Genomic DNA, 27,787 nt, shown 5'->3' on the forward strand with positions numbered 1-27,787 from the left:
ACGAATGTATATATTGAATGATTTCTGCCAACTCGTCCTGGCTTGAAGACAAATTGGCTGACCAACATATAGAAAAACAAATACACATAAAAACAAAGCATATTGGCACCCTTCTACCATCTTGTAATAACAGAATCACAAATTTACATTAAAAAGGCATATTGGCAAAGTTATATTGTCACTTTAGCCTGACAAATATGAAGCGTTGATATGAAAAATAAAGAATTGGCGCTGAAACCCTTATTATGCGGTCAATAATAACACATTTACGTGTCAAGATTTTTTCTGGCACGAAGCGAACACATTGTATTGGCACCAACTCAAGTGTATTAGTCAATACGGCAAAACTTATACACTTTGTTGGCCCCCACAACAAGAAATCAGACACCACAAAACTAGGTAATTTCAACCGAAGCTTTCCCGGTAATAATTTTTCTATTTTTTTTCACAACTTCTGCCAATGTAAGTAGATACTATATCAAAACGTATGAAATATTAACATGGAATGTATTAACAAGATATGATTAAATACACAAAACAGAAACAATGAAGTATGAGTGACTATTTATGACATGAAATAAAGGTTATAGCAAATTAATTGCTGATTAAGTTGTAATGTTCAATGCAAGTTAAAACATGTCACCAAATTATCTTTGAATTCAATAATGTATATAATCATTATTTTGATAGTGAAATTTTTACGATATAAAGACAACCATCGCAGTAAATATTTAACAGCTGATCATTGCCTAGGCATCCAAGGGGGCAGATATTTTCTTAGAGACTGATGAAAAATCTCCATTGGTATTCTGTACAAATCCCCTTGGTTTTCTGTGCAAAATCCCCCTGGTTTTCTGTGCAAAATCCCCCTGGTTTTCTGTGCAAAATCCCCCTGATTTTCTGAGCAAAATCCCCGACCCATCTTTACTGTGTTCAATTTTCTCGTTTTCAACACAATATCTCACAGATTTCATGATCCCCTGACAAGTCTGCCAGTAATAAACATTTCTAAAAACATACATGATTTTATTATCATGATTTTCTTTTATATAAATTGGTCATTATAGTACTTCATATATTTGTTTCAATCCAAAAATATGAAGTTTTGAAAAATATTCTTTGATAAGAGGAGAATTGCCATGACAATACAAAGTCTAATGCTTTTAAATATTTTGAATAAATCTAATCGCTGTTTTGGTTTCCTTTAAACACAATAAAAATGCCATTTTCTATAATAGCACAGTTAAACTTGAATGACAATAATCCACTGTTTATTTGTATCAAAATAGCATGTAACTGAAGCAAAAACAAAAACACAAGAGAACTGCAACATGCTGATGATCATTTGATTTTGTTTTGTTTTCAAAAGGGATATAATTCTACAATAACAAGAGCAGTCACAGAATGCCATATTCCCCACCAAATTAAAAACAGCAGATGCCTTACATCAGAGGATTACAAAGAAAATCAACAAAGGGCAATAATGCAACCAATACTGCAGCTAGAGTTATGGTTCCTATGCACTGCACTTCTCCTTCATCAGATCTATCTGTAGATGAATTTTGAAGTCAATACCTCAAAGACTTTTTAAGTTAAGCACCGCACTAAAATAAGTATGAAAATTAACAATGTGCAATAACTCAAAAATATGCAATCAGACTTATGGTTCTAGAGCACTGCACTTCTCCTTAATTAGATATATTTAAATATGGAGTCTGATGTCAATATCTTAAAGACTTTAAATGAATGCTCCAGACACAAAAATAAGTATGAAAATAAACAATGGGCAATAACTAAAAAAATACTGCACCCAGAGTTATGGTACCTGTGCACTGCACTTTTCCTCAATCAGATCTATCTGTATATGAAGTTTGGAGTCAATACCTCAAAGACTTTTCATGTTGAGCTCTGGACAATAACTAAGAATAAACATGAACAAAGGGCAATAACTCAAAAATGTTCACTCAGAGTTATGGTTCTTGAGCACTGCACTCCTAAATGACATATAGGTGTATATGAAGTTTGAAGTCAATACTTTAAAGACTTTGAAGTTAATTAAATGCTCCAGACGAAAAATAAGTATGAAGATTAACAAAGGGCATTAACTAAAAATATACTGCACCCAGAGTTATGGTGGCTGTGCACTGCATTTCTTCTAAAGGAGGTCTATCTGTGTATGAAGTCAGTATTTCAAAGACAAGTTAAACAAGATTGCTCGGATGCACACACACACACACACACACACACACACACACACACACACACACACACACACACAAACACGTATCATTTCTATATTCCCTTCTGCCTTTGGCGGGGGATAATTAAAATCATAGTTATGGACAAATCTACCCATTTGCAAATTGAACATGTGTACTAAGTTTTATGTGAATAATTTGGAGGTTTAAAAGCATGCTTAAAGACTATATTAGATGACACCAATGTTGCCAACTACTATGGCTATCACAAACCTGGATTGTTTGTTATCAAAATAGCAGAGAAGCTAAAAAATGTTTTGTATCAAGCTGGATTTCAAAAGGTGGCAGGACACTTAAGCCTATTGGCACAATAACAATACACATGTACATATTACAACCACATTGTCAACATTGGGCCGATTGCTCAGACAATTGTTAAAACTGCACTCTCACAGATTTACCGTTTAACTTTTTTTTATTTTTTGTCTTGGAAAGAGCAAAATTTTGCATAAATATCTGCAAACCTGAGATAAAATACTGCTGACAAAAGATCAGATCTCAGATTTTCATGTTTCTGTTCAATTATTATTTTATGGCTAAAAGCGTTTCTAGCGGTTGAAGATAAATGCGTAAAACATCAGTTTTTGAACTTAAATATAAATATAAAAATCTGCGATCTAATTTTTTGTCAGCAGTCTTATAGGACTGGTTTACATGAATTTCTGCATAAATTGGCTTGTTCCTAGACAAAAGTTAAAAATTTGTCAAAATGTCCAACCTGTGAGATAGCAGCTTTAAAGTTAACACCATGATTTATGACATTGTTGTTAACTTTAATAGGTGATATATTTCATGATGAGCTCACATATTTGAATATAAACAACTTAAAAAGATATTTCAAATCTACAAAGAAATACAGCAGATCACAAGTGTATCTATTAAATTTTAGGAGCATAAAGATTAACAACGCTGATGTTAACTTTAACAAAGTTCTGAACTATGGTCCCATTGTGTTAAATAGTATATAATCTTAATAATTTGAGAACAGAAAATTTAAGTTATTTAAGTATTTCTTTTCATATTGACATCAAAATCTATCACACGTATGAAAAAGTAAAATAATTTTAACCATTAATAATTTAAAAAATAAATCATTAATAATTATAATGAACAATATATAAATTTTAATCCTTAATAATTTAAACATTAAATTACAACATTATATTATTAATTTTTAGGAAGTATAACTAATAAAACATTATCATAAAGTCAAATAGTGCTCGATCTCCCATTTTTGTGAATCTCCGCCATTACAGTCTCGTAGATGAACAAAACCTCCTGATTGCTCATCCGCGATGTCCAAACACCGCCCACTAGCCTCATGTTTTATAACTCCCGTATCCTGCAAAAAAAAACTAGAGCGATCACAAGAATGATCAATACACTCAGACACCGCATGCTAACATTACAACAGTCTTTATTCAAGATAATAAAAACAATTAAATAAAAATTAAGGTCTTTTTGGGGGGTTTTGGCAAAGAGCTAAACTTGCTGAAAACATAAAATTCGATAAGTACATGAGAATATCAAAACCAACTGTGGGACATGACGTGACAAACACAACTCCGAAATATGGCCCTAAGATTATAAGTTACGGGGTTAGTAGGTGACCTGATATGGGATATACAGGGCAAAGCAAACCATATCGAAGCTGGGTGTGAGCGAAGCTCGAAACCCCAGTATGGTTTTGGGCGCTTCATATATCCCATATCAGGTCATATTCTAACCACTTAACGTATATATCAGGTCAACAACCTGTTTACATGTTTAAATGTTTCATTTATTCATTGGAAAAAAGATGCCATTTTGGTAACCAAATATGGAAAAATATGCCAGACCTTGACAAATGGCATTGCGTCATTCATGTTGGAGGAGTGATATACTCATACATGGGTGTATAGTAAATGTTTATATTAGTAAGGCCATTATATATGTTTTACTTTTACAATTCATTACCATACAACCCAAAATCATTTATGATATATGCTACTGCTGGGTTGGTTTTCGTAAAACTTTCTAATCCATTTTTAACTTAAGTCTTTTCTCAAATCAATTTCCTGAAATATTTCAAAGTCAAATTAAAAGAAAAAAAATGATATTTTTTTACATAAATATATGTATTTTAAACCAAAACAATGCAAATAAAGAATTAAAGATAATATAAGTTAATTTTATCATATGATAAGTGAGATACTTAACCTAAGAAAATGACTTAAATTAGGAAATGACTTAAGATGTTTTATGAGTACCGGCCTAGGAATACACGCAAAATAGGAATAACCAAAATCACCCACACTGTATTATAACATTAATGTTTATGATCATGCATCACAACTGCATGTCAATTATGAACAAGAGATGTTTGTCAAACATTATGCCCCCCAGAGCGCCATGTTGTCAGGATTATTTGGACAATTGAATGAAATATGCATTGACATTGACAGCTGATTTGTCATTGATATTGGATGCCTTTGAAGCAGTTTTAAGATTATGACCATTCAAAGTGTGACGATAGTAGGTACAGTTTTTAATAAGGGGAATCAGTAAATATGACCTAAATTTTAATGACCTAAATGTGTTGTGACCTTGACCTTTGACTCAATGACTTTAAAATCCATAGGGGTCATCTACTGGTCACCCACAATCTAATTGTCAAGTTTGAGGTCCATGGGTGCAGGCATTGTCAAGTTATCACTCGGACAAAGATCACTGTGACCTTGAACTTTGACCTGTTGACCGCCAGATATTTAATGTATCCTATTAGCAGCAGGGAATAAGTAAATATGACAAAATTCAATGATGAATATGAGTTATGACCATGACTGTATGACCTCAAATTCCATAGGAGTCATCAACTGGTCACCCAAAATCTAAATGTCAAGTGTGAGGGTCATGGATGCAGGCATTGTGAAGTTATCACACAGACAAGGTTTTTGAGTTTAAGGTCACTGTGACCTTGACCTTTGACCCAATGACCCCTAAAATGAAAAGGGGTCATGTACAGTTTAGGCCAACCCACAAGTCAAGTTTGAGGGCATTGGCTGCAGGCATTGTCGAGTTATCACTCGAAGAAAATTTTCATATTCAAAGTCACTGTGACCTTGACCTTTGACCTGATGACTCCTTAAATCAATAGGGGTCATCTACTGGTCAGGCCCAGCCTCCATGTCAAGTTTGATTATCAGACATTGTTGAGTTATCACTGGGAGAAGCTTTGTTTACTTTTTAACGTTTAAAGTCACAGTGACTTTGTCCTTTGTCCCAATGATTCAAAAACAATAGGGGTCATCTACTGATCAGGCCCAATCTCTATGTCAAGTTTGAAGGCCATGGGTGCAGGCATTGATGAATTATCACTCAGACAACCTTTTATCACTCAAGGTAACTGTGACCTTGACCTTTGGCCCGAAGACCCCTAAAATCAATAGGGCTCATCTACTGGTCAGGCCCAACCTTCAGGTCAAGGTTGTGGGCCATGAGTGCAGTCATTGTTGAGTTATCACTTGGACAACCCTTTATCATTAAAGGTCACTGTGACCTTGACATCTGACCTTATGACTCATAAAATCAATAGGGGCCATTTACTGGTCAGACTCAGCCTCCATCTTAAGTTTGGTAACCATAGATCTGGGCATTGTTGAGTTATCACTCGGACAAGCTATAAAATCCTTTCACAATTTAAGATCACTGTGACCTTGACCTTTGACCTGATGACCTCTCTTATCAATAGGGGTCATCTACTGGTCATGCCCAACATTCATGCCAAGTTTGGTGGCTATACGTCAAGGAATTGTTAAGTTATCACTCGGACAAGCTTTGTTCTACCGACCGACCCACCCACCTACCGACCAACCGACTGACCGACATGTGCTAAGCAATATACCCTTCTTCTTCGAAAGGGGGGGGGCATAATAAACAAGAGCTGTCACAGAGACAGCGCGCTCAACTGTTCCGCCGCTTTTCAGTGTAAGGATTGAAAAGTTTTGGCGAAACATACATGGATCACCGTTAGATTAGATTTCAATGCAATACATGATGTGCTGAGATATTAACATAAATGTGGTTACATGGACAATTTTAACCAGATTTTTTAAGTCTAATAATAAAGGGCCATTATTTGCAAAATACATTATCTAACTTGGTTATTCAATTACGTTGGGTGGTTAAATACCATTGTATAAAGTCTCAATGCAATACATCATGTAGTTGCTGAGATATTATCCTATGTGTGCTAACATTCAAGACCTGAACCAGAATTTCTAAGTCTCATAATAAAGGGGAAAAAATTATATAATATGAAAGAAAGAGTTATTTTACTTGATTAAAGAAGAAGGTCAAATGGTTGGGAGCCTGTGTGTAAAGTTTCAATGCCATACATGATGTATTCGCTGAGGTATGGACTTAAAAGTGGTTACATGCAAAACCTTAACCAGAACTTCTTTGTCGAATGAAAAAGGGGCCATTATTTGAATTTAATGCAAACTAGATTTATCTAACTTTGTTAATTAAGTAGGTTGAATGGTTGAGTACCATTGTATCAAGTCTCAATGCAATACCTCAAGTAGTTGCTGAGATATTAACCTATGTGTGCTTACACGCAAAACCTTCACCAGAATTTTTAAGTCGAATAACAAAGACCTATTATTTGCATAAAATGCAAACTAGAGTTATCTAACTTGGTAAATTAAGAGGGTTTGATCGTTGGGTACCATTGTATAAAGTCTCAATGCAATACCTGAAGTAACTAAATGATATTAACCTATGTGTGTTTGCACGCAAAACCTTAACCAGAATTTCTAAGTCAAATAATAAAGGGCAATTATTTGCATTTAATGCAAACAAGAGTTATCTAACTTTGTAAATTAAGTAGGTTGTGTGGTTGAGTACCATTGTATCAAGTCGCAATGCAATACCTTAAGTAGTTGCTAAGATATTAACCTATGTGTGCTTGCATGCAAAACCTTAACCAGAATTTCTAAGTCGAATAATAAAGGCCTATTATTTGCATTAAATGCAACTAAGAGTTATCTAACTTGGTTAATTAAGTAGCTTGGGTGGTTGAGTACCATTGTATAAAGTCTCAATGCAATACCACAAGAAATTGCTGAGATATTAACCTACGAGTATGTGTGCTTGCAAGCAAAATCTTAACCAGAATTTCTAAGTCGAATAATAAAGGCCTTTTATTTGCATAAAATGCAAACTAGAGTTATCTTACTTGGTAAATTAAGAAGGTTTGATGGTTGAGTACCATTGTATAAAGTCTAAATGCAGTACCACAAGTAATTGCTGAGATATTAACCTATGTGTTATGTGCTTGCATGCAAAACCTTAACCAACGTGTGACGCCAACGCCGACGCCGACGCTTGGGTGAGTAGTATAGCCCTCCATATTCTTCGAATAGTCGAGCTAAAAATGGATGTGTGAAATCCTGCTATTGCATACATGGTAGTAAGTTATATACATGACAACAGCAGATGCACTGTTTAAGATCAGATGTCAGTGAATTCTTTATGTCCTATAAGAATTCCCAGAAACAGACAAAGTATCAACATATAGATACAGGCGTGTGTGTGCCTTTTAGGGCAAGTTCATCTTTAAGGACATACTACACCTGTATTTAGTGGTAACCAGTCTTAAACTGCCAATGTGGCCATATTCATTGGGTGGCTACTTAACACAGGTTGAAATAAATACGGTATTTTAGCCAGCACTTACCCTACTGTGTGTGAACCTCTGTTTACTATCATCGAAACATCTTGTAAGCGCTATCTTGTCCCCATTTCCGCCACCCGAGGAACAGCAAGAATCTTCGCGACGTAGTTCACCCTTTTTACTCAACGAAAATACCTGAAATAGGTCACAACAACACTTCAATCGAAACTGCTACCATTCAACACTATATGTATTGATCTATAAATTTTTTACACCTGAGCTACGCCACCGAAACACTAAGAAACTAACAACAATTGTTTTTAACTATAAATTATAATGCCTAGGCGCTATTGTTAGACTGCATGCAAAAAACTTATAACTAATGATGACAATAGTTAATTGTTTAAAGGCCGAGTCACGTGAGGTATGATAATTCAATTTACAATAGCGTTATCAATGACTTTTGACAAAATAAACGCATTTTTATTACAAAATACTGATCTCTTTCTCATCGATGACCTCACTTCAAAATGTCCAAGCTACAAAATTGAGTTTTCAGAAGCATTGTTTTGAGTATTTAATCTTGGTAATTTGATCACACATTTTTTTTTAACACAAGTTTCAATATTTTTGCTTCTCTGTGTCCAATCATTGCTTGACATTTTGATCACTTGATGCAACACCATTTTATCATTTGACTATTTACTTGGCATTTTGCGGTTAGATGCGGCTCACCTTTATGATTTTAGTGATGTAAATATTCAGGAACAGAAAAAATGCAGCTTTGACATTTGAAGTGACGCCATCGTCATGCAATTTCAATAACAATCATACACACAAGTTACAGCTTATTTACAACACATCTCGACTTATAATCATTCTATTCATAGAGACAACTAAGATCCACACATCTCGACTTAATATAATCATTCTCTTCATAGAAACAATTTAGATGCGTGTGTACATACCTCGCTAGCGCTGACCCCGCCCTGACACGAGAACAAGCCAATATCGAACACCGTCCTCTCATCTTTGTCCATTGTGTCAAGGCATAGGTTTGAGGCTGGGTTTCGTACCTAGAGAGTCAATTGATGGTTTATAATTATAGTTGTGACTTCCTCAATAAAAGTCAGTCCTTTGAAGGAAAAAGTGACGTTTTCATTTCTGCAGAGTTTCATGTCTCTTAATCAGGCTATCATAGCTATTTTCACATGTCTTCAAAAATGGTTTTATAGCTTAATTATAAATATTGTTATAAGGTTTTTTTGTAAACATATCTCTTTGATTTTTTTTCTGTTGCTCATTATGTCAAAACATGTCACTTAACAAGACTCATTTTCGCAGACAACGTCTCATTTAAAGTATAGAAGCATATTAGGGTTATGTGTAATGAAACTTCAGGCAGATTAAGAATTTAAATTTAGAGGGATGGAAGGGGCAGATGCTTTCGACTTTTGCACCTCCCTACAAATGTATTTATTTTGTTTGAAGTGTTAGAAAGAGGATTTGGGGGTATTTCACGAAGAAAGTTTTAATAATTCCTGGTACAAAATGGTGCATTTTGGGTGTATTTTATTACTTTTTTCTCCTCTATTGGTGGAAACACTTTCAGAGAGTCTCCTGAAGTGGTTTGACTTTTTCCTGTATTGGCTATGTTAAATATACCTTAAGTGTTAATTTTACTATATAAGTGTACATAAGGTACTGTTAAGGCAAAATATAATATGGTTATTAGTACTGCGTTTTGAACCGGGAAGTTGGGAGGTTGTATTCGACTCGAATGGACTTTCACGAATTTCGCGCCTCGTGAAATCCAAATCTGCAAAAAAAACACGAGAATCCTTTTATATACATTACTGGTAAGATCACTTAAAGCCACATGTTTTCATAATAAATTTCATTTTAACGACGCTCTATTTTGTTTTATGACGTCATTTTAACATTGCGCAACGATACTTGTTATGGCCTGCCGTCAGAATAGTGGAATACGGACGTTTTGCACTGGAGTGGAATATGGAATACCGTTTTTTGCGATATGTATTGCACGTGGATTTTTGATGGATATATAATAAAAATAAATATCTGTTTCAGATTTCACCCCAAAAACAGGTAGGGTAGGAAGGTCCATAGAAAATGTCTGTTGGCAGTAAAAACGTTAGTGTCGGATGCAAAGAAATTAAAGAAGGTCGTGTAATTGGAAATAATTCTTTTTTAATATAACCGAAATGGTGAGCACTATATAAAATTAAAATTTACTTGTGTCACTTCAGAGGCCGTCATTAATTTTGCCTTAAAGTTTTAGAAAAATCTAAATATTGTTCGGTATGTTTTGATAAGGAATTCTTTTCTAAATCTACAACATATTCTAAGCCACATACCATGCCATAAGCCTGAACGTTTTCATCGGGAATAAACTTATCAGGAATGACGTTGTCAAGGTACCATTTGAAGCTCTTACACTTAAGCCGCTCTCTAAGCGCCTTTCGCTCACTTAAATCTCCAGCATCTGATAACTGTAAGGTAAAATAGGAATTTCAACACATTAAGCTTAATATTTACATTTGCAAAGATCTTTGTATAGGTTTATATTTATTATAACACGCAAAGAGTTATGACATCATTCAATTTGTTTATTTCACTCCGATTGGATTAGCGCGACATCATTTAACCAATGATAAAAGACGTTAATAAAATCAGCTTTTCTTTTATACAATCGTATGTTGTCGGTTATATATCTCTACAAACAAATAATCAATTGTAAAAGATAATGCTAATTTTAATTCATGATGATTAATTGTTTAAAATGTTATTAAAAGTTTTGTTCACATTTTTTCTTGCTTTTATGCTGTAGAAGCGCGGGCTTCATGGAATTTGCATGCATGCCCTTACTACATTCATACAGCATAAACGCAAGAAAAAATGCAATCATTCCTTAAATATTCTATAGCTGAAGTTTCTCTTAAACTCTTCCCCTACCATATGCCAACATATAAGGTAAACCAGTACTTGTTCCAATTTTGAGAGTTTAATTTGATAGATAAACTAACTGATAGGTCTCTTCGATGCATGTAGAACAGCCGCTTGTATTCATCCATCCAAACTTCAGCAAGTCGCATGGAGTTGATCCCATGGGTATCTTTATTACCTGTTTTATAAATCATATGTTGAGGTTCAGTTATAGCTACTATCTAATACACATACTCACAAGTCAGTGTTAAATGGATGCTTTATGCTAGTCTACTTTGATCAGTATTCGATCTAAATAATAATTAAATATGCACAAAAAAAGTTTAACCACAAGTTTTTTAAAGTATTTTTACAGCTCTTCCCTTTTTACTGCCTTGTCCTGCCCTGCCCTGCCCTGCCCTGCCCTAACGTCACTTTTAACATTTGTTTATGTTTTGCGTAGCTATCTTTTATTGACAAGGTTAAAGTTTTTGAATGACAATGACAACGCAAGGCTATGACAATGCCAACACCGGGGCTATGCCAACGCCAAGGCTATGACAACGCCAACACCATGGCTCTGACAATGCCAACACCGAGGCTATGACAACGCCAACACCGATGCTATGATAACGCAAGGCTATGACAACGCCAACACCCAGGCTATGACAACGCCAACACCGAGGCTACAACAATGCAAGGCTATGATAACGCAAACACCAAGGCTACAACAACGCCAAGGCTATCACAACGCCAACACCGAGGCTATGACAACACAAGGCTATGACAACGACAACACCAAGGCTATGAAAACGCCAACATCAAGGCTACAACAATGCCAATGCTATCACAACGTCAACACCGAGGCAATGACAACGCAAGGCTATGATAACGACAACGCCAACACCAAGGCTTTGACAACGCCAACACCGTGGTTACAACAACGTCAAGGCTTTGACAACGCCAACACCGAGGCAACAACTACGCCAAGGCTATGATAACGCCAACACCGAGGCTATGACAACGCCAAGTCTATGACAACGCCAACACCGAGGCTATGACAACGCCAAGTCTATGACAACGCCAACACCGAGGCTATGACAACGCAAGGCTATGACAACGCCAACAACAAGGCTACAACAACGCCAAGGCTATGACAACGCAAGGTTATGACAACGACAACATCAAGGCTATGACAACGCAAACATCAAGGCTACAACAATGCCAAGGATATGACAACGCCAACACCGAGGCTATGACAACGCAAGGCTATGACAACGCCAACATCAAGGCTACAACAACGCCAAGGCTATGACAACGCCAACACAGAGGCTATGACAACGCCAACAACAAGGCTACAACAACGCCAAGGCTATGACAACACCAACACCGAGGCTATGACAATGCCGACACCGAGGCTATGACAACGCAAGGCTATGACAACGCCAACACCGAGGCTATGACAACGCCAACACCGAGGCTACAACAACGCAAGGCTATGATAACGCAAACACCAAGGCTACAACAACGCCAAGGCTATCACAACGCCAACACCGAGGCTATGACAACGCAAGGCTATGACAACGACAACACCAAGGCTATAAAAACGCCAACATCAAGGCTACAACAATTCCAATGCTATCACAACGCCAACACCGAGGCTATGACAACGCAAGGCTATGACAACGACAACGCCAACACCAAGGCTACAAAATCGCCAACACCAAGGCTATAACAACGCCAACACCGAGGCTATGACAACGCCAACACCGAGGCTACAACAACGTCAAGGCTATGACAACGCCAACACCGAGGCTACAACAACGACAAGGCTATGACAACGCCAACAACGAGGCTATGACAACGCCAACACCGAGGCTACAACAACGTCAAGGCTATGACAACGCCAACACCGAGGCTACAACAACGACAAGGCTATGACAACGCCAACACCGAGGCTATGACAACGCCAAGTCTATGACAACGCCAACACCAAGGCTATGACAACACACAGCGCAAGGCTATGACAACGCCAACACCAAGGCTACAACAACGCCAAGGCTATGACAACGCCAACACCAAGGCTATGACAACACACAGCGCAAGGCTATGACAACGCCAACACCAAGGCTATGACAACGCAAATATCAAGGCTACAACAATGCCAAGGATATAACAACGCCAACACCAAGGCTATGACAACGCAAGGATATGACAAATCCAACACCAAACCTACAACAACGCTAAGGCTATGACAACGCCAACACAGAGGCTATGACAACGCAAGGCTATAGCAACGCCAACAACAAGGCTACAACAACGCCAAGGCTATGATAACACCAACACCGAGGCTATGACAACGCCAACACCGAGGCTATGACAACGCCAAGGCTATGAAAACGCCAACACCAAGGCTACAACAACGCCAAGGCTATGACAACTCCAACACCATTCTACAACAACACCAAGGCTATGCCAACGTCAACACCAAGACTATGACAACACAAACACCAAGGCTATGAAAAACCTCAAATTCCTTTCATAGGAACACAGAAAAGGTAGAAGAGATTATGAATATCTTCCATGGCTGAGAGTGTAAGATATGTTCATCCATACCTAAGCGAAGGGAAAACGAGGTTACGCAAAACACCCTGCCTGAGGGTTGGGATGAACCTATCTTACGCGAGTGGCTATGGTTAGATGCTTTCTCTCCCACCTCAGTAAGACAAAATTAAGTAAAAATGTATTTTTGCTGGAACTCTTTTATGCATAGTAAAAATAAATGAGTATGGATATGTGATAACTTGTGGTTGTCATGGATATGAGCGCAATGATTGAGATTATGTTACTAGTCTAATCTTCTTTAAATAATTCTAATGAGAGTGAATTTCATTTCTTGAAAGGTTCTTGAAATTTTTAATTGTGACGTTTGAAGCGAGAAATAATTAATTAGCAATCTATATATTGCCCCAATATAAGGTTTCCATGATTCTACGGAGGAGGTCTTCAACAAGGGAGGTAATTACAATGTGATGACCATGAAAAAGGAGTTCAATATGGGTACTTGTTTTATCTTTGCCTGTGGGCAAGATAAGAATTTCTAGCATGGTTAAATTATTGGATCTACTTATCTGAGGTGGGAGAAATAGAGATATCCACATATCTTTGTTTGAGGTCATAGTTACCTGGGAATGTGTACGGATGACTCGATCTGAATATATGTCCAACACGGGAACAGGGAATAAACTCCAACTTTCCACCACACATCCAAACCTTTAACAAAATTGATTGATTTAAAAGATAATAACGTTACCCACCATGTTAAAGCAGCACTCTCACAGATATACTGTTTTTAAAACTTCTTAATTTTTTGTCTTAGAAAGAGCAAGTTTTTTGCGTAAATATCTGCAAACCAATGATTAAAGATTGCTGACAAACGATCAGATCACAGATTTTCATATTTCTGTTGGAAAATTAATGTTTTATGGCTTAAACTGTTTCTAACGGTTTAGAAAAATGCATAAAACATAAACAAAAAATAACTTCAATACAAAAATTTGCAATCTCATTTTGTCAGCAGTCTTATATAACTGGTTTCCATGCACTTTGCAAATATTGGCTCATTCAAAGACAAAAAAATAAAAAAGTGGTCAAAACGTTCAATCTGTGAGAGTGCAGCTTTAACATGTCTTTAGAGACACAATAAAAAGTTGGTACGTTTTAGGAATTAAGATGACTGGATACAAAGAATAAACTCTAGCTTTCCCTCACTCATCCAAATGTTCTGAATCACTCCTAACGGACCATTTTAGAATGTTGTTAAACACCCCCACCTCCCCGTTTTACTGTATTATTATCATTGATTGTTGAAAGAAAATAAACAAGTTAAAGGTAACAGGTGTGTGAACACATAAAGATTATTGAATCGAAAGATATGACCAATAAAAGCAAAATTAATGCCATTGTATAAACAAGCCTATAATAGGATCCATTTTTCTTTTATTCTTGTTAGCCTTGCATCCATTTTTCTTTAATTTTTGGCTGTGAGTAATGTTTTGAAAAAAAAGTGTTTTTTTTTAATATTACACTTGGTCTTTTTATATTAGTAAATCTGACATTCACCGCCGCATATTCAAATGAAGATCTTTATCTTCAAATTAAAAATTTAAGACTCGAGTTATGTTTGCATTAAATGTGATGCTTTTGGTTTACTGTGTTACCTTGTTCAAATAAAATCATTATTATTTTCATTAATATGATTATTATTATCATTATCATCATCATCATCATTATCATCATCATCAGCAGCAGCAGCAGCAGCAGCATCATCATCATGTTGCAATACTGTGTTGTACGCTCATAAAATCACCCCAATGGCTTTGATTAAAAAATAAGAGTAGCATAGGTAACCAAAGACAAACCTTTATTGACTTGTAGGCCTTAGACAGAGTTGTGCGCAACACATCATCATTCTGGCAGCACTAGTTTTCACATTATTCTGACGGCACTTACCCTAAACGATATTTCCAGGTTTTCACCGCCCCACACATCCATGCCCTCGTCATACGCGCCTATCTCAAAAAAGTACTTCCTGTCAACAGCAAGCAATCCACCTATCATTGTCGGAGATCTAGAGAGAATTGGAACAATAAATTTAAGTTTTATATAAATTAGTCTATATATTTAGGAAAACCTAAACCTGATTACTGTTTTTGATCAACATTCGTTAGAATATTTGTACCAGATTTTTAGATAATTTAATAGAACAAATAATGCATACAATTAATAACAAATGTGAAGAAGAACCCATACTCAGAATGAAATTTGAGCATAATTGTACAAAAAATTAATGAGGCCCCAAAAACGAACTTCCGACCAAAACCTTTTTGAGCATTTAACCAAAAACAAATTGTCTTTTTTTAGACCTTAGAAATGAATGCATCTGAAAATTATTTTTTACTCCCCAACCATTATCATTTTGTTTTGGTACATTATTAAGGTCTTTCCCGTGTCGACTGTCAATCAAAAGTTTGGGTCGGGTGCAAAAAATCAGTGTAGGTCGGGTTATGCCTTACTTTTCTTATATCACATGTAAACTCATGTTTAAGGGCCTTCCACAATGCAAAAGTGGGTGGGAAAGGCTAAAAATTAAAATGTTTGAAAAGTTCATGTTTAACTAGGTTCTGAGGACAAATCTTTTTGAGGTGATGAACAAAAATGCTTTGCAACATGTTTATGGGTAATAAGCAGTTGAGCGAATTTAACGGAATAAGATTTTATAAGACTTTGGTTAAAAAAGCATGTAATATTCGAAAAAATGTCGACAATATTAATATACTTTTGTGTCAAAATGCTCCAAGCTACCAAATCAACACCGTCTTGCAGATAAACTTTGTAAATCAGGTCGTCCTTACTATTTTGACAGAAAAACATAATAATTTTCGTAAACGACATTTCCGTAAACAATGTATTATGCATGTTATATTGAACATCAAACTTTTATAAAAAAAAATGATATTTTTAAACATTTATGTCTTGCATGGTCCTTAAAACTAACTTTTGCACTGTAGAAGGCCGTTAAAATATCAACACAAAGGTTTTTAACAGATTACTGTAATTTCTACCGTTCGCAAATAAACTTCAGACACACTTATTAGATTTAAACATTGCAATTTTGCCCTGTCAGACTTATCATTTCAAACTGGTTTTGAGTTTTAAATTCAGCTTGGAACGTTGGCATTCCAAGATTTGCCTGTTTTGGACTCTCATATATAAAATCATATAAAATGGCACATGCAAATACCTTAGAGTGCAGTCTAGCCATCCAAATTTGTCATGTGATATTTATACACCATTTACAAGCAATTATTTCCTTAACATGGAGTTGTAAATCAAGGTTGAATAAACACTGTCACTGACACTTTTGCAATGCTACAAAAGCTTGAGGTACCAAATATTTTTGAAAACAGTAGTAATACCAGAAATTAATTAAGCAAAGAGCAAAATGACAGGGGTTAAAAATACCCATAACAAATCTAGCTAAAGACATTTAAAAACTGAACAATAGCCTTAAGTGTGGGCAGATTGTTCAGATGTTTGATAAAGTTAACAACGTTGTTAATATCATTATTGTAAATTTTTTATTGCTCTTGAACTTTGATGTGTACATCAGTGATCGGAAGTATATCTAACAATTTTCGAGACAACTTTTGGCTGTACCCGTTTAATTAACATTGTTACTTTTCACAAAGGTCTGAACAAAAAGACCCATTATGTTAAATATATTAAATACATTCTAGCAAAGCAAAACAAACAAAAGAAACAGCAATGAAAGATATATGGTGTTTTTTGTAGCAATTCATAGAGGAAAAAACTGAAAATTCCATTTAACATTTTATAAGTCAGTGATATATACTTTGTAAAATTATAAAACATTGAAGTGAGAATTACCACCAGTATTGATGCTTAAAGGGACAAGACACGATATGGTTAAAAAATCAGCAAATACAGTATTTCTTCAAAACAAGCCTAAAATTGTCAATGCGAGCTAGTATAGGAGGCCAATAATTATAACATCCCTTTACATGGTTGAAATAATGAACACAACAATCATGTTGCTGTCTCCTCTGTGTTTCCCTGTGAAATTAGCACATAAAGGTTTCCCAGTTTAAATCATTTCTGTTTATGAAGACAGATAATATACTGACGTTATCTTCATAATGGAATTTATGTGGCAGAGAACAAATTTTGAACTGGAAAATGCGCAAAAACTGCAAAGATGCATGTGTTGTAAGCAATATGATACATCAGTAAGTAAGATTCAATGCATTGTACACAACAATGTCAATCTTGTTAAAGTCTTTGACAATCCTCTTTTTTTTCCTGCAATTGTATCATCTTGTGTCTAGCCCCTTTAAAGCCGAGGTCCGGCCCAAATAATCTTGAAAATAGTTCTTCTTCAGGAAAATCTTGATCGCAACACATTTTACCACCTAAAATCATAATACAATTCAAACACTTGTATATTTAGAGGAAAAAATCTACTCAAGTAATTGATAAAGTGACAATGAGTTCTACTCAATTACATATTTTGTTGTCTGAAATTTCGAGTCTGAAATGTTTTCTTTGATATGTTTACAGATCTTTTATTCTAAACATATTCTTTGAGAGAAAATGTGCTTTTTAAAAGCGCAGAATTGTATGATTTTTAAAACTTATGATGTTATGTGTAAAAATATCTTGAGATCGAAATTGAAATTTGACTTTAGTATTTTTGTAATATTGGGGCCAGGACCAAATTTGTCGACACTTTTAAGTCCCTTATAATAACTAGGATTAAGTTAAGCTTAATATATTATCTTCCTTTAATTTGCGTAATATTTACTACTTTAGGAGTTTTTACATATATAAACATGAATTTTCTGTATAATATAAAAAACACAAAAAAACGTTTTTCATTTATCAAAATAAATTATTTAAAGTTATGTATTTTGGCTAATTGAAATAAGTAACATAAGAAGTTTTGAGAAATGAGGGCCAGGTATCTACGTATATGTGTGATGTAGTTTTTATTAAGAATGCTTAATCTTGTGAATGTTTAAAATTAGAAAACAAGCCATATAAAGTTATATATATTATATATGATAAAATATATATTGAAATTTTAAAATAACCTGATTAATGGTAAATTTTGGACTAACGGTAATGTAGAAAGGGGTTGTCTGGATTTAACGCGGTGGTTAAAGCACTCGCTTTTCACCTAGGCGATCTGGGTTTTATTCTAAGCCTGGGTACATGTGAGTTTGGTTTAAAGTCACCAAGCCGGAGAAGTGTGTTTCCTCCGGGCAATCCGGTTTCCTCCACAACACAATATCACACTCTCACGTAAAATCATGCCAATGAGAGTGATTTATATAATTTTGTAATGTCTTGTTTCACAATCGTTGTAAAATAAATAGGTTAAGAAGAAGATATAGGATCCCCATTGCCAACGTATAATTCCTAAACATGGCTAACTGGGTAATCTTGTCACCAGTACACAATAGATGTTGCGTAAAAATAATGTGTGAGCAATACTATAAAACAACTATTATTTCAGGTAGTTCTCTATTTAAAATAGTATTAATTCTATAGCAGTTGTGACCCCAAGATTTGCATGATATCAATAACAAATTTTATCACACCCCACATTTTTCGCAAATGACTAGTATACCTAAGTGGGTCTGTGTATTTACGGCCCGTTTTTGACGACTCAGGGATATCTTCCCAAGTAAAATGGAGACTCCATGAGAAACCGCCTGGCTGATAGCCACCATTTCCCGAATATTCGAGTGTTTGATCAGAAATCACATCAATAATAGGGCACAGCACGTTTCTTCGATCTTCCTTTATTCTCGCCAAAATGGGTTCAATCCTAAGACAAAGAAATATTTTGTTAAGTTACAACCTTTTGGACATTTATTGATATTTTTTGTTGTATTTTCTTGAAACTGAAAGAGTCAAATCATTCTACTACGGCTCTGTGATCTTGCCCTGTTCACTTGAAATCGCTGAAAAAGAAGTACCTTTCATTACTGTTTGATGAAAATAAAAGGAGTGAAGGTAGAACTGAAAAAAAGAAAGAGTGCAGTTAAAAATTTAGGAGGGTAACTATTTCTCTGTATACATGATGATTGGTTGACAAAGATTATTTGTTTACAAAAAAACTAATAATTTGAGAACGTAAGAGTCTAATAACAAATGATTTGCTCAAAAGCAAGCATTATAAAAAGCAAGTTTTGGAGTAAAAGTTTTACCGATATTGAGGGAGTGTTTATTGGAATCAATATCATATATACATGGACTTGGACATTTTCTTACAATGTATATTAATTAGATACAACGGGAAGGATGGTTATACATTTAAATATATATACACATATACTATACTAGCACAAACATAGAATAGGCTATACCAAACTAACTTTCTTAGTTAACCAGTTTTTGATGGATGGTTTTATAAATTTCTTAATATAATTACGCCAAAATCAGCCGGTTCTCGCGTGAAAAAGTAAAACTTAAGTGATATTTAGAAGAAGTGTGAGTCGAAGTTATATAAAGTGTGTGAATTCCAAAATGAAAGCGTGAGTGATTAGTCTGCAAAAAATGTCAGTATCAAAAGTTATAGACCTATGTAGAAATAGTGTGAGTAATAAACCTTAATATAAAATTGTAATCAGTGACACTTGGTAGACCATAAATTCTGACTATTCGACCAATCCCCCGTAAAATATATAATATTCCCAATCTGGAGAAGAAAAACCAATCAAATGTAAAAAATAATAATGTGAAAGTCTTTCTACCTGTATTTGTTCATTTAACATCCTAATGATTTATGTGATGTAGAGTTTCGGGAATTAATGAAGTCAGAAATAGTTGTTTTTCATCACATTCAGAGATCTGTATGCAATATTAACTGTCATGATTTATTGCAATAGATATTTATACTCACACGAATTAATATTTCGGCAATTTCAGCTCTTTTGAAAGGGAAAGAAACTTACATTTTATTCATTTCATTTGCAGGAGACGGAAAAGCAGCTGTTAACAGTGAATTTCCCAATTTTTTATGTAAAGCCTTTATTTTTCTCGATATGACATATTTCAGGAGGCAAATTTTCAAAAAATGTTTCGTTTCTTTTCCCCAAATGGGCAGAAAAAGGCCTGCGCATGGGCTTGTAATTAGAGCATTTATAATATCCATTGATCGCAATTTTGCTAATTCTGAGCTGAATATATAGATCAGTGGCAGAACCAGGATTTATTAGGCTAGAAATAAAATGGTTTAGTTAGAGTTACATGCATGCGTCAAAAACGTGTAGGGTACAGAGGTTGTTTTTTTTTTCTTTTTTTATAAGGCTTTAATTATTATAAGATCGAATGATATATTCATCCTTGGAGAATGGCGTTAAAGTAATCTTCTGTATAAGGCTTTAAAGGTTTTAAACTACGTAATATTTATGAAATCACACACTTAAATTTTAACAACTGACTATAAAAACTGTAAGGGCGGCGCCTGTTTCCTAGGTACGGTCGGGTAACCCGAACCAAGTGTATCTTTTTTAGGCCTTAACTAAAATAGCAGCGCTCAACACTTGACCAGCTGGTGCAGACCGCAACTCCTTACATGGAATATTACATAATTATACAGTCTTTAGTCAATATGAAAGTTTGTCCATTTAGATATGAAAGAAGTTCGCAAACAAATTGTTCTAATATCTATGTGTATCTTAATTATCGATAATCATTATCAGACAAGTTCAATCTAACATCAATTTACTTCTACCTACCTATGTTTATTGAGTTTAGAATAAGCTTTCTGTCTGGTAAAATTAAGTGAATAACAAAAGATACTGATTTAAATTAAAAGTCGATATCTTAATTTTGACAGCAAATATTTTGACAGCCTTATTATATTAAATCGACTGTTTAATCACTTTTCACTCAATTCTTATACTGATAAATTAAACCAAAAATTATAAAAGTGTCTTTCAGTGCAGATGCCAAAAGGTGGTTGAACTATTTTCAGCACACATTTAGGTGGTTAAACCAAAATAAAATTACCATGAAGGCTCTTGTACAGCAAAGGAACTGTCAGGAAATTAAATTACCACATTTAAATAATGTTAAAGCAGAAGCCATTGCAAAAATATGTGTTTTGGGAACTTAAACGTCATAAAAAGTATCAAAATCTCGTTTCCCACATTTATAACTAACAGACTGGCCGAAGATTTTTCTTCAATAACTTTTTTATCCCGTAATCTAAACGCATGAAATAAAAAGCCGAGTGAGGCATGGTAATTGTAGAGCCGTCAAGATATTTTTGAAAAAAAAATCCTATTTCGTCATGGTTTCGCCGCCATCTTGCATATCAAGCTCAAAAACCTCACATAAACCCTTGCAGATTTTGAATACATGTACCCCCCTGACAACTCTTCTTCTTCTTTTGTTTGCTGTTCCCGGACAGTACTAGACCGCTACGCAAATACAGACTCCAGTAGAACATTTTTATTTGAATAAATCAAATTAAAGTGGGGGGGGGGGGCGGAAAAATAAGGGGCACAGATGATAAAAATCTAGCAATTTATTTATAGTTACTTTATTCCTAAATATGTCCCCCCACCCCAAAATAAACAATTTTAAGTAATATGTGCATATTTTATGTATTGATTGAGGATCTCAGATTTTTTACTCAGTACCTATGGTTGTAAATTATTCGAATACCAAGGAATGCACTTAGGCAGACTTGAAAACAAATCCCTAAAAAACAAAGTATATATAACTTTAAAGGAAACATTAATTTAATTTTTTTATGTTTTTATTTCAATATAATAACCCATGGACATTCTCAACTTGATTCAAGATGCGCTCTTTCTCCCAAATACGATGTACCACAATTAATACAATTGTTTAAGTTTACCGAAAAGGATGAATAGATAACGAAAACAATGGTTCTTATGAAGGATACCGTGTTTAATTTGAATGAAAATTGCAGAAAACACGGTAGTTGATCAATGAGAACCCTACAGTCATTTAATACTTCACTTGTGCGTTTTCAGCTATTAAATATACGGTTACAATCTTGTTATCAGTAAATGAATTAATATTTCCCATAAATGCATTATTTAGTAAGTAGTTTAATGTTCATCACTCAACTTTAAGTTTGTTATTCATGTGTATGTATTGATTTTAAATACGAGTATCTCTTTAAAGTTTTTAAACACCTTCTTCATTCTGCACCTGTACTGCCTTCTCGAGAAGTAAAATCATTAAACAATTACATAGGCGTGCAGCTAACCCTCCAACACAAATATTTTCATCGTTCAAAAGGCCAGCCATAAAATAAAGGTGTTTAAAGTGACCTGAGTAAAAAAAACATGGAATTTAGTACATTTTTGACATGCAGTAAAATCTTCATGAATAGGAATGAGCGGACTGAGTGTAGCGAATAAGCCCTTCCTTTAACACTAAGAAACTACTTGATGTGATCTTACTGACTTTGAATACAACCTCATTTGCTAATTAACATTGACAACGCAAAATCTGACACAGGAACTGTGTATCGGGAGAGTTGCTGTAGGCACACCTTTGAACACCCGCCAAAGATGAAATTCTTAATGATTAAGCCTATTTCTTAATGATTGCCTATCTTAAATTTCATTGGCTTAAAATGAAGCTTGTATTCTAAATATGATCATTCGACAACTATATGGCTTGATTATTTTTTACACAAAACTCTAATGTAAGCAGATCATGAAGCATGTATTTTCCATGCTGTAATATGTCTTTGTGACTTTTATATCTGGAAAGCTTTTGATTCTAAGGGTCCCAAGGATATAAACTTCATTTTTGCAATATTATTGCAATTCACGATGTTCATTCTCTGGAGAAATAGTTCTTTTTAGTTTAAACGATTAATAAACATGAAACTAATGATGAAAAATATTTTTCATAAATTGAGAAAGGATAATTTTGTGAAATGTTATAGCAACTGCAAACATACTATTTTTAAGAATGGCCTCAAACTTGCAAGCAGACAAGTAGTTTATTTATCACAGAAATGCTCAGGAAATGGTAGGCAGATTATCCAATAAAACTTCAATCTATCAAGAACTGTCAATTTCAGTCATATTTTTGTTTTTCGATAGCTCTGAGCAGTCTTAAATTTTGAAATGAGGATTTGTTTAATCTCATTGAAAATTTTAATTAATAAAAAGCTTTTTGAATATTACAAGAAGAAAAAACGACAGGAATGGCATCTTCTTTTTAAAAGTTCAGACAGCAGCTGACAGATACTCATTTAAAATGAAATTTGTAAATACAGGCTTAAAATTACTAAAATTTCCAATGGCTTGCATTATGCTTTTTGGCAAATATATAGCATTTTCTGAAACATTTTAAAGAAATTACTAACAGTACAGGATTTTTGCCAGGTTTAAAAAAGGGCAGGCTGCTGAAGAAAAGGGACAGGGTTCTAAACGTGAAAAAGGCACATAGTGTCAGGCAAAGAAGAACTTAAATACTGTTAAATTGACAAAAGAAAATGTATTTAACTTAAGTTATTTAAGTTTTCAACTGCCATGTACATTTGTATATTAATTTTGTATGTATAATTTATAATAATAAAACAAGCCTTTACCAGGTATTCTAAGTTTGTATGTTTTAATAATATCATTTTAAGCTTCTAAGCCAATCAAAGGCAATATTTGATTACATACTGAGCATTTTAAGAAGGCAGACTGGTGCACATGCTGATCGCCATGAAGGCAGAAGGGTTCAGCATCCACCATTAACTCATTCGCTAACACCCTATAATAGAACAGTTAAATGAACATTCGGACAAAGTTTTATCATTGAAAAAAGTATTAAATTGTTCACATTTCACAAAAAGTAAAACATTTTGATCTCTGACCTTATAAAACCTGAATGAGTCCATTTAAGAAATGAGTTGGGTTGGAGGAGCAATTCATTCTACAATGCTTGTCTTTTTTTACTCAGTCAAAGAAGGGGCATAACTCAACAATCATTAAAGACAGAGTTATGGGTCTTGTTCAACATATATGCATTTCATTTCTGGTAATGATTGTACTAATTTTCATTTGAATATCAAGACAGATTTTTGATTTTGACAATGACAATCACTTATAAAGATGCTTTCGAAAAAAAATAGTTTGAAACCAATAATGTTCATCACATTCAATTTTGTTAGATATGTGTTGTTGTGAGTTATCTGCACTAAGACAATGGCATACAGGTGCTAAAGAATTAGTTTGAAAACAATTATTTTGGTGACGTTTATTTTTTTTTTCCCCGTTTTAGTAAGACATGTGTTGGTATTTAAGGACTTCAGAGGAAAGAAGTAATCAACAATCAATGGCCCAACTTACCATCCAGGTGCAGCCTCACAATGCGAGTCTAAAAATATCAGAACATCGCCCGTCGCAGCACGAGCCCCTGCCAGACGAGCCCTGATAAGCCCGCTTCGTTCCTTGGTGCGTACAACACTCACCACACCGTCTGGCCACGTCTTTGCTACATAGTCAGTCAACTCTTGACCTAGACCAACTGTCAAGAAAAAACATAGGATGGTAGTATATGTGCATTTAAAGGGTACTATACCAGATTTAGAGGGAAGCTGTATCAACCCAAAAGTCAAACCATATTTTGAGAAGCTGTCGGTTCCATATAAATATATATGTGATAGATTAAAGCACAACTAATGATAATGATAATATATGGTCCACGATTTTGACCATTAGAAAATGTAGTGTAAAAATGTAAATTAAAAGTAAAAGGATATGAAAAACTGCATAATGAATTATGATTCCATCTTCTTAACACATAGCATCTAAATAATGAAATACAAGTGGGAGGAAATGTTCACATGTACATTTGTCTGGTATGACTTCATAGTGGTACCAGTTCATGGGGGTACAACTTCCATAGTACACAGTATATACAAGTATTAATTTTCAAATCCAAGATACATTTTTATCATGAAAATCAATTATTTCATAATTAATAATATTTTCATATGTACAAAGGCATGGCCTGGTATGGTACATTTATTCATTTTTTAATGAATATTTGGACACCAAGAGGATATTTTGGGATGGATGCAAAAAAAACAAAAACCAGTATGCAGATTCTTAAAATTGTAAAAAACAATCCGTGATTTGGATCTAAATGAGAGGAATTCTGTATTCGTGAAGGGGGTAATGATTACAGATATACACCCTTATTTCTCACCTCTATCACTGAAGTCATCAAGAAGAATCACCTCATGAAGGTATTCCGGTGGGGACCGGTTAACAACGCTGTGAGCAGTCCGCAGAAGTGGTGTCCAAGCCTCGTTGTGAAAAATAACGATCACACTCGCTTTTGGAAGATCTTTGGGGTATACTAGGGCACTGCACCTATGGTTAAAGGTAAACAGTCGTTATTATAGTTTTAGGTTTATAAAAACCTAACCACGATTAAAATTTAGCACTGTTTATTTGCTAAAATTATGCCATTGTGGGGCTACATGTAGTGTTAGATAATTAGACAAATTTTGTAATCCATAATTGAGCCCCAAATTGTCAACACTAATCAGACATTGAATCGAAAATAATCGAAAATGTATTTTCAAATTGGCCCAAGATATTGAATGACAGAAGAAAATTGGAATTAGATTATATTGTACATTTATCGCTACAAATATATTTATTAAGTAAGATGATAAATTTTAGATGAAAAACAACTATGGATGATAGTTGATGTTGGGTGCTCATCAACGATTATTCAATTCTTTTTTAATAAAATATACTGTTTAGTTGCTTAAAATATATAATTGCATGCTGATCAGATAGTATTGCATTGTATGTTTTGATAAGATAATGTTTTTAACGGTTATAAAATGATTGACACATAAGTTACAATTTAACCAAGATGGAGTGGTTACAAAAAGCAATGGTTATGAGATTACCAGATCCTGCTTCACAAACCTTACAGACAAGATACAGGCCAGACTAATTGGCCTTCCTGTCATTCAATATAGGCCACAACTTCAGCAACTCTGGGTTGTTGTTGACCATAATGGTGATAAGCCGTATTGTGTTCTTTTAATCTACATGTACATGTACCTGTATACATTTGTTTATATAAAGAGTTTCTGATAATTTTGTTTTGGGCGACACTTCTGGAGCATAATGAATGTCCAAATGTTAAAAAAAATCCCTTAACGTGCATCCAAAGAGGTACATCACATAAAGGTTTTGGGTGGTCTGGGGGTATTGATACCCCTATAATTATATAGTACCCCCAGACCACCCAAAACCTTTATGTGATGTACCCTTTTGCGTGGTGGCTATTGTATACAATGTACATGTACCAGCAAGCAAAAGTTGAAAAAGTTATCTAGACAAAGTTTACCCGCTGTCCCTGATGTCCTTCACTGACCGTTCCAGGGAGATCTTGTCACTGGCAATGATGTTGAATGCCTCCTTCTCAAATAAAGAATCTGCTTTCTCCTTTTCCGCACCTGTCAAGTGGACACCCATTCCCTTTTCTCCAGGACCAACACGGCTTCCCTCTGAATTTTTATATCTCTCAAATCTTTCCCGACGAAATTTTATCATGTCATCACTAACAACTGCATCATTATCATCGGACCGGCTGTAAATGTAAACTATGCACGCACCTACGGCTAAAAATGTCAGGTTTTTCCAAGATAGCCGACGCCGGCGGAGAAAACGTGGCAGAGACATCTTACATTTATTGCCTGTCGTCCAAGATGTTTACCTTTCCTAATGTCGTCACTAATTGGATTTTCCGTTCTGAATATAAATGAGTAGAAAATTGGCCAATGAAATTTCATTTAAGTTTCGACAGAACTCGTTCGGCCAATCGTTGACTCATGTTCATTTTCGTATTATCAACGAGTATAGTCGTACTTGTGCCCTGTCTAAAGAGCGTAAAGTTGTTATTTATGTCCGCCAGACCAACCTGGCAACACAGTTATATCCCATGTGGCTGCTTCGTACATACATGTAGTTTATAATGTACCAAAAAATGTTAATAGTAAAAGCAGTTTATACTTTGTATCTAAATGCAGTTTATTAACACATGTGCCAAAGAGGGTAAATTAATAGTTAAAGCAGTTAAGTTTTTCACTTAACTATTGAATCTAAAAGTGCTGTAAAATCAGTGTATACACTGTGCCTATATATAATTATTGTAAGTTTAGTACAATGGACAGGAATTAATGCATTACATTCATTGACAAGAAAACATTTCCATATGTTGCAAGGAACAGCTTGAGTTGTTGTTGTTGTTTTTAATTTATATATTCTCAGTTTCTTTGGCGCATATTGATCTGAGACTTTATGTTTTTCCCGAATCAATTTCT

General features: G+C 34.7%; 1 protein-coding gene across 2 annotated transcripts; it reads right to left on the reverse strand.

The window, feature by feature from the left end:
- Positions 1–2,934: 2,934 nt before the first annotated feature.
- LOC128236208 (probable N-acetylgalactosaminyltransferase 9) lies at positions 2,935–27,352 on the reverse strand. 2 transcript variants are annotated; one of them, XM_052951123.1, is made up of 12 exons: positions 26,812–27,352; positions 25,648–25,814; positions 24,786–24,963; positions 19,073–19,273; positions 15,373–15,490; positions 14,046–14,133; positions 10,962–11,059; positions 10,293–10,427; positions 9,653–9,733; positions 8,883–8,990; positions 7,978–8,109; positions 2,935–3,600 (listed from the first exon to the last, which is right to left on the reverse strand). In XM_052951123.1, exons 1-12 carry the CDS (start codon positions 27,144–27,146, stop codon positions 3,460–3,462), a joined length of 1,782 nt encoding a protein of 593 aa, XP_052807083.1. In that variant the 5' UTR covers positions 27,147–27,352; the 3' UTR covers positions 2,935–3,459. The 2 variants fall into 2 exon arrangements, with proteins under 2 accessions (XP_052807083.1, XP_052807156.1); XM_052951196.1 differs by lacking the exon at positions 9,653–9,733 and having other exon boundaries at positions 26,812–27,351.
- Between the last annotated feature and the right edge of the window lie 435 nt (positions 27,353–27,787).

This window comes from Mya arenaria, chromosome 1 (assembly GCF_026914265.1).
Source record: "Mya arenaria isolate MELC-2E11 chromosome 1, ASM2691426v1".
NCBI lineage: Eukaryota > Metazoa > Mollusca > Bivalvia > Myida > Myidae > Mya > Mya arenaria.

What these genes read in the sequence shown, in the direction of transcription:
- LOC128236208 (XM_052951123.1), bottom strand. Translation starts at nt 27,146, where the DNA reads ATGTCTCTGCCACGTTTTCTCCGCCGGCGTCGGCTATCTTGGAAAAAC. An exon ending in ACTTCCCGGTTCAAAACGCA is followed by an intron (nt 8,991 to 9,652) that starts GTACTAATAACC and finishes TTGACTCTCTAG; the next exon opens with GTACGAAACCCAGCCTCAAA. An exon ending in GCGGGGTCAGCGCTAGCGAG is followed by an intron (nt 8,110 to 8,882) that starts GTATGTACACAC and finishes GACCTATTTCAG; the next exon opens with GTATTTTCGTTGAGTAAAAA.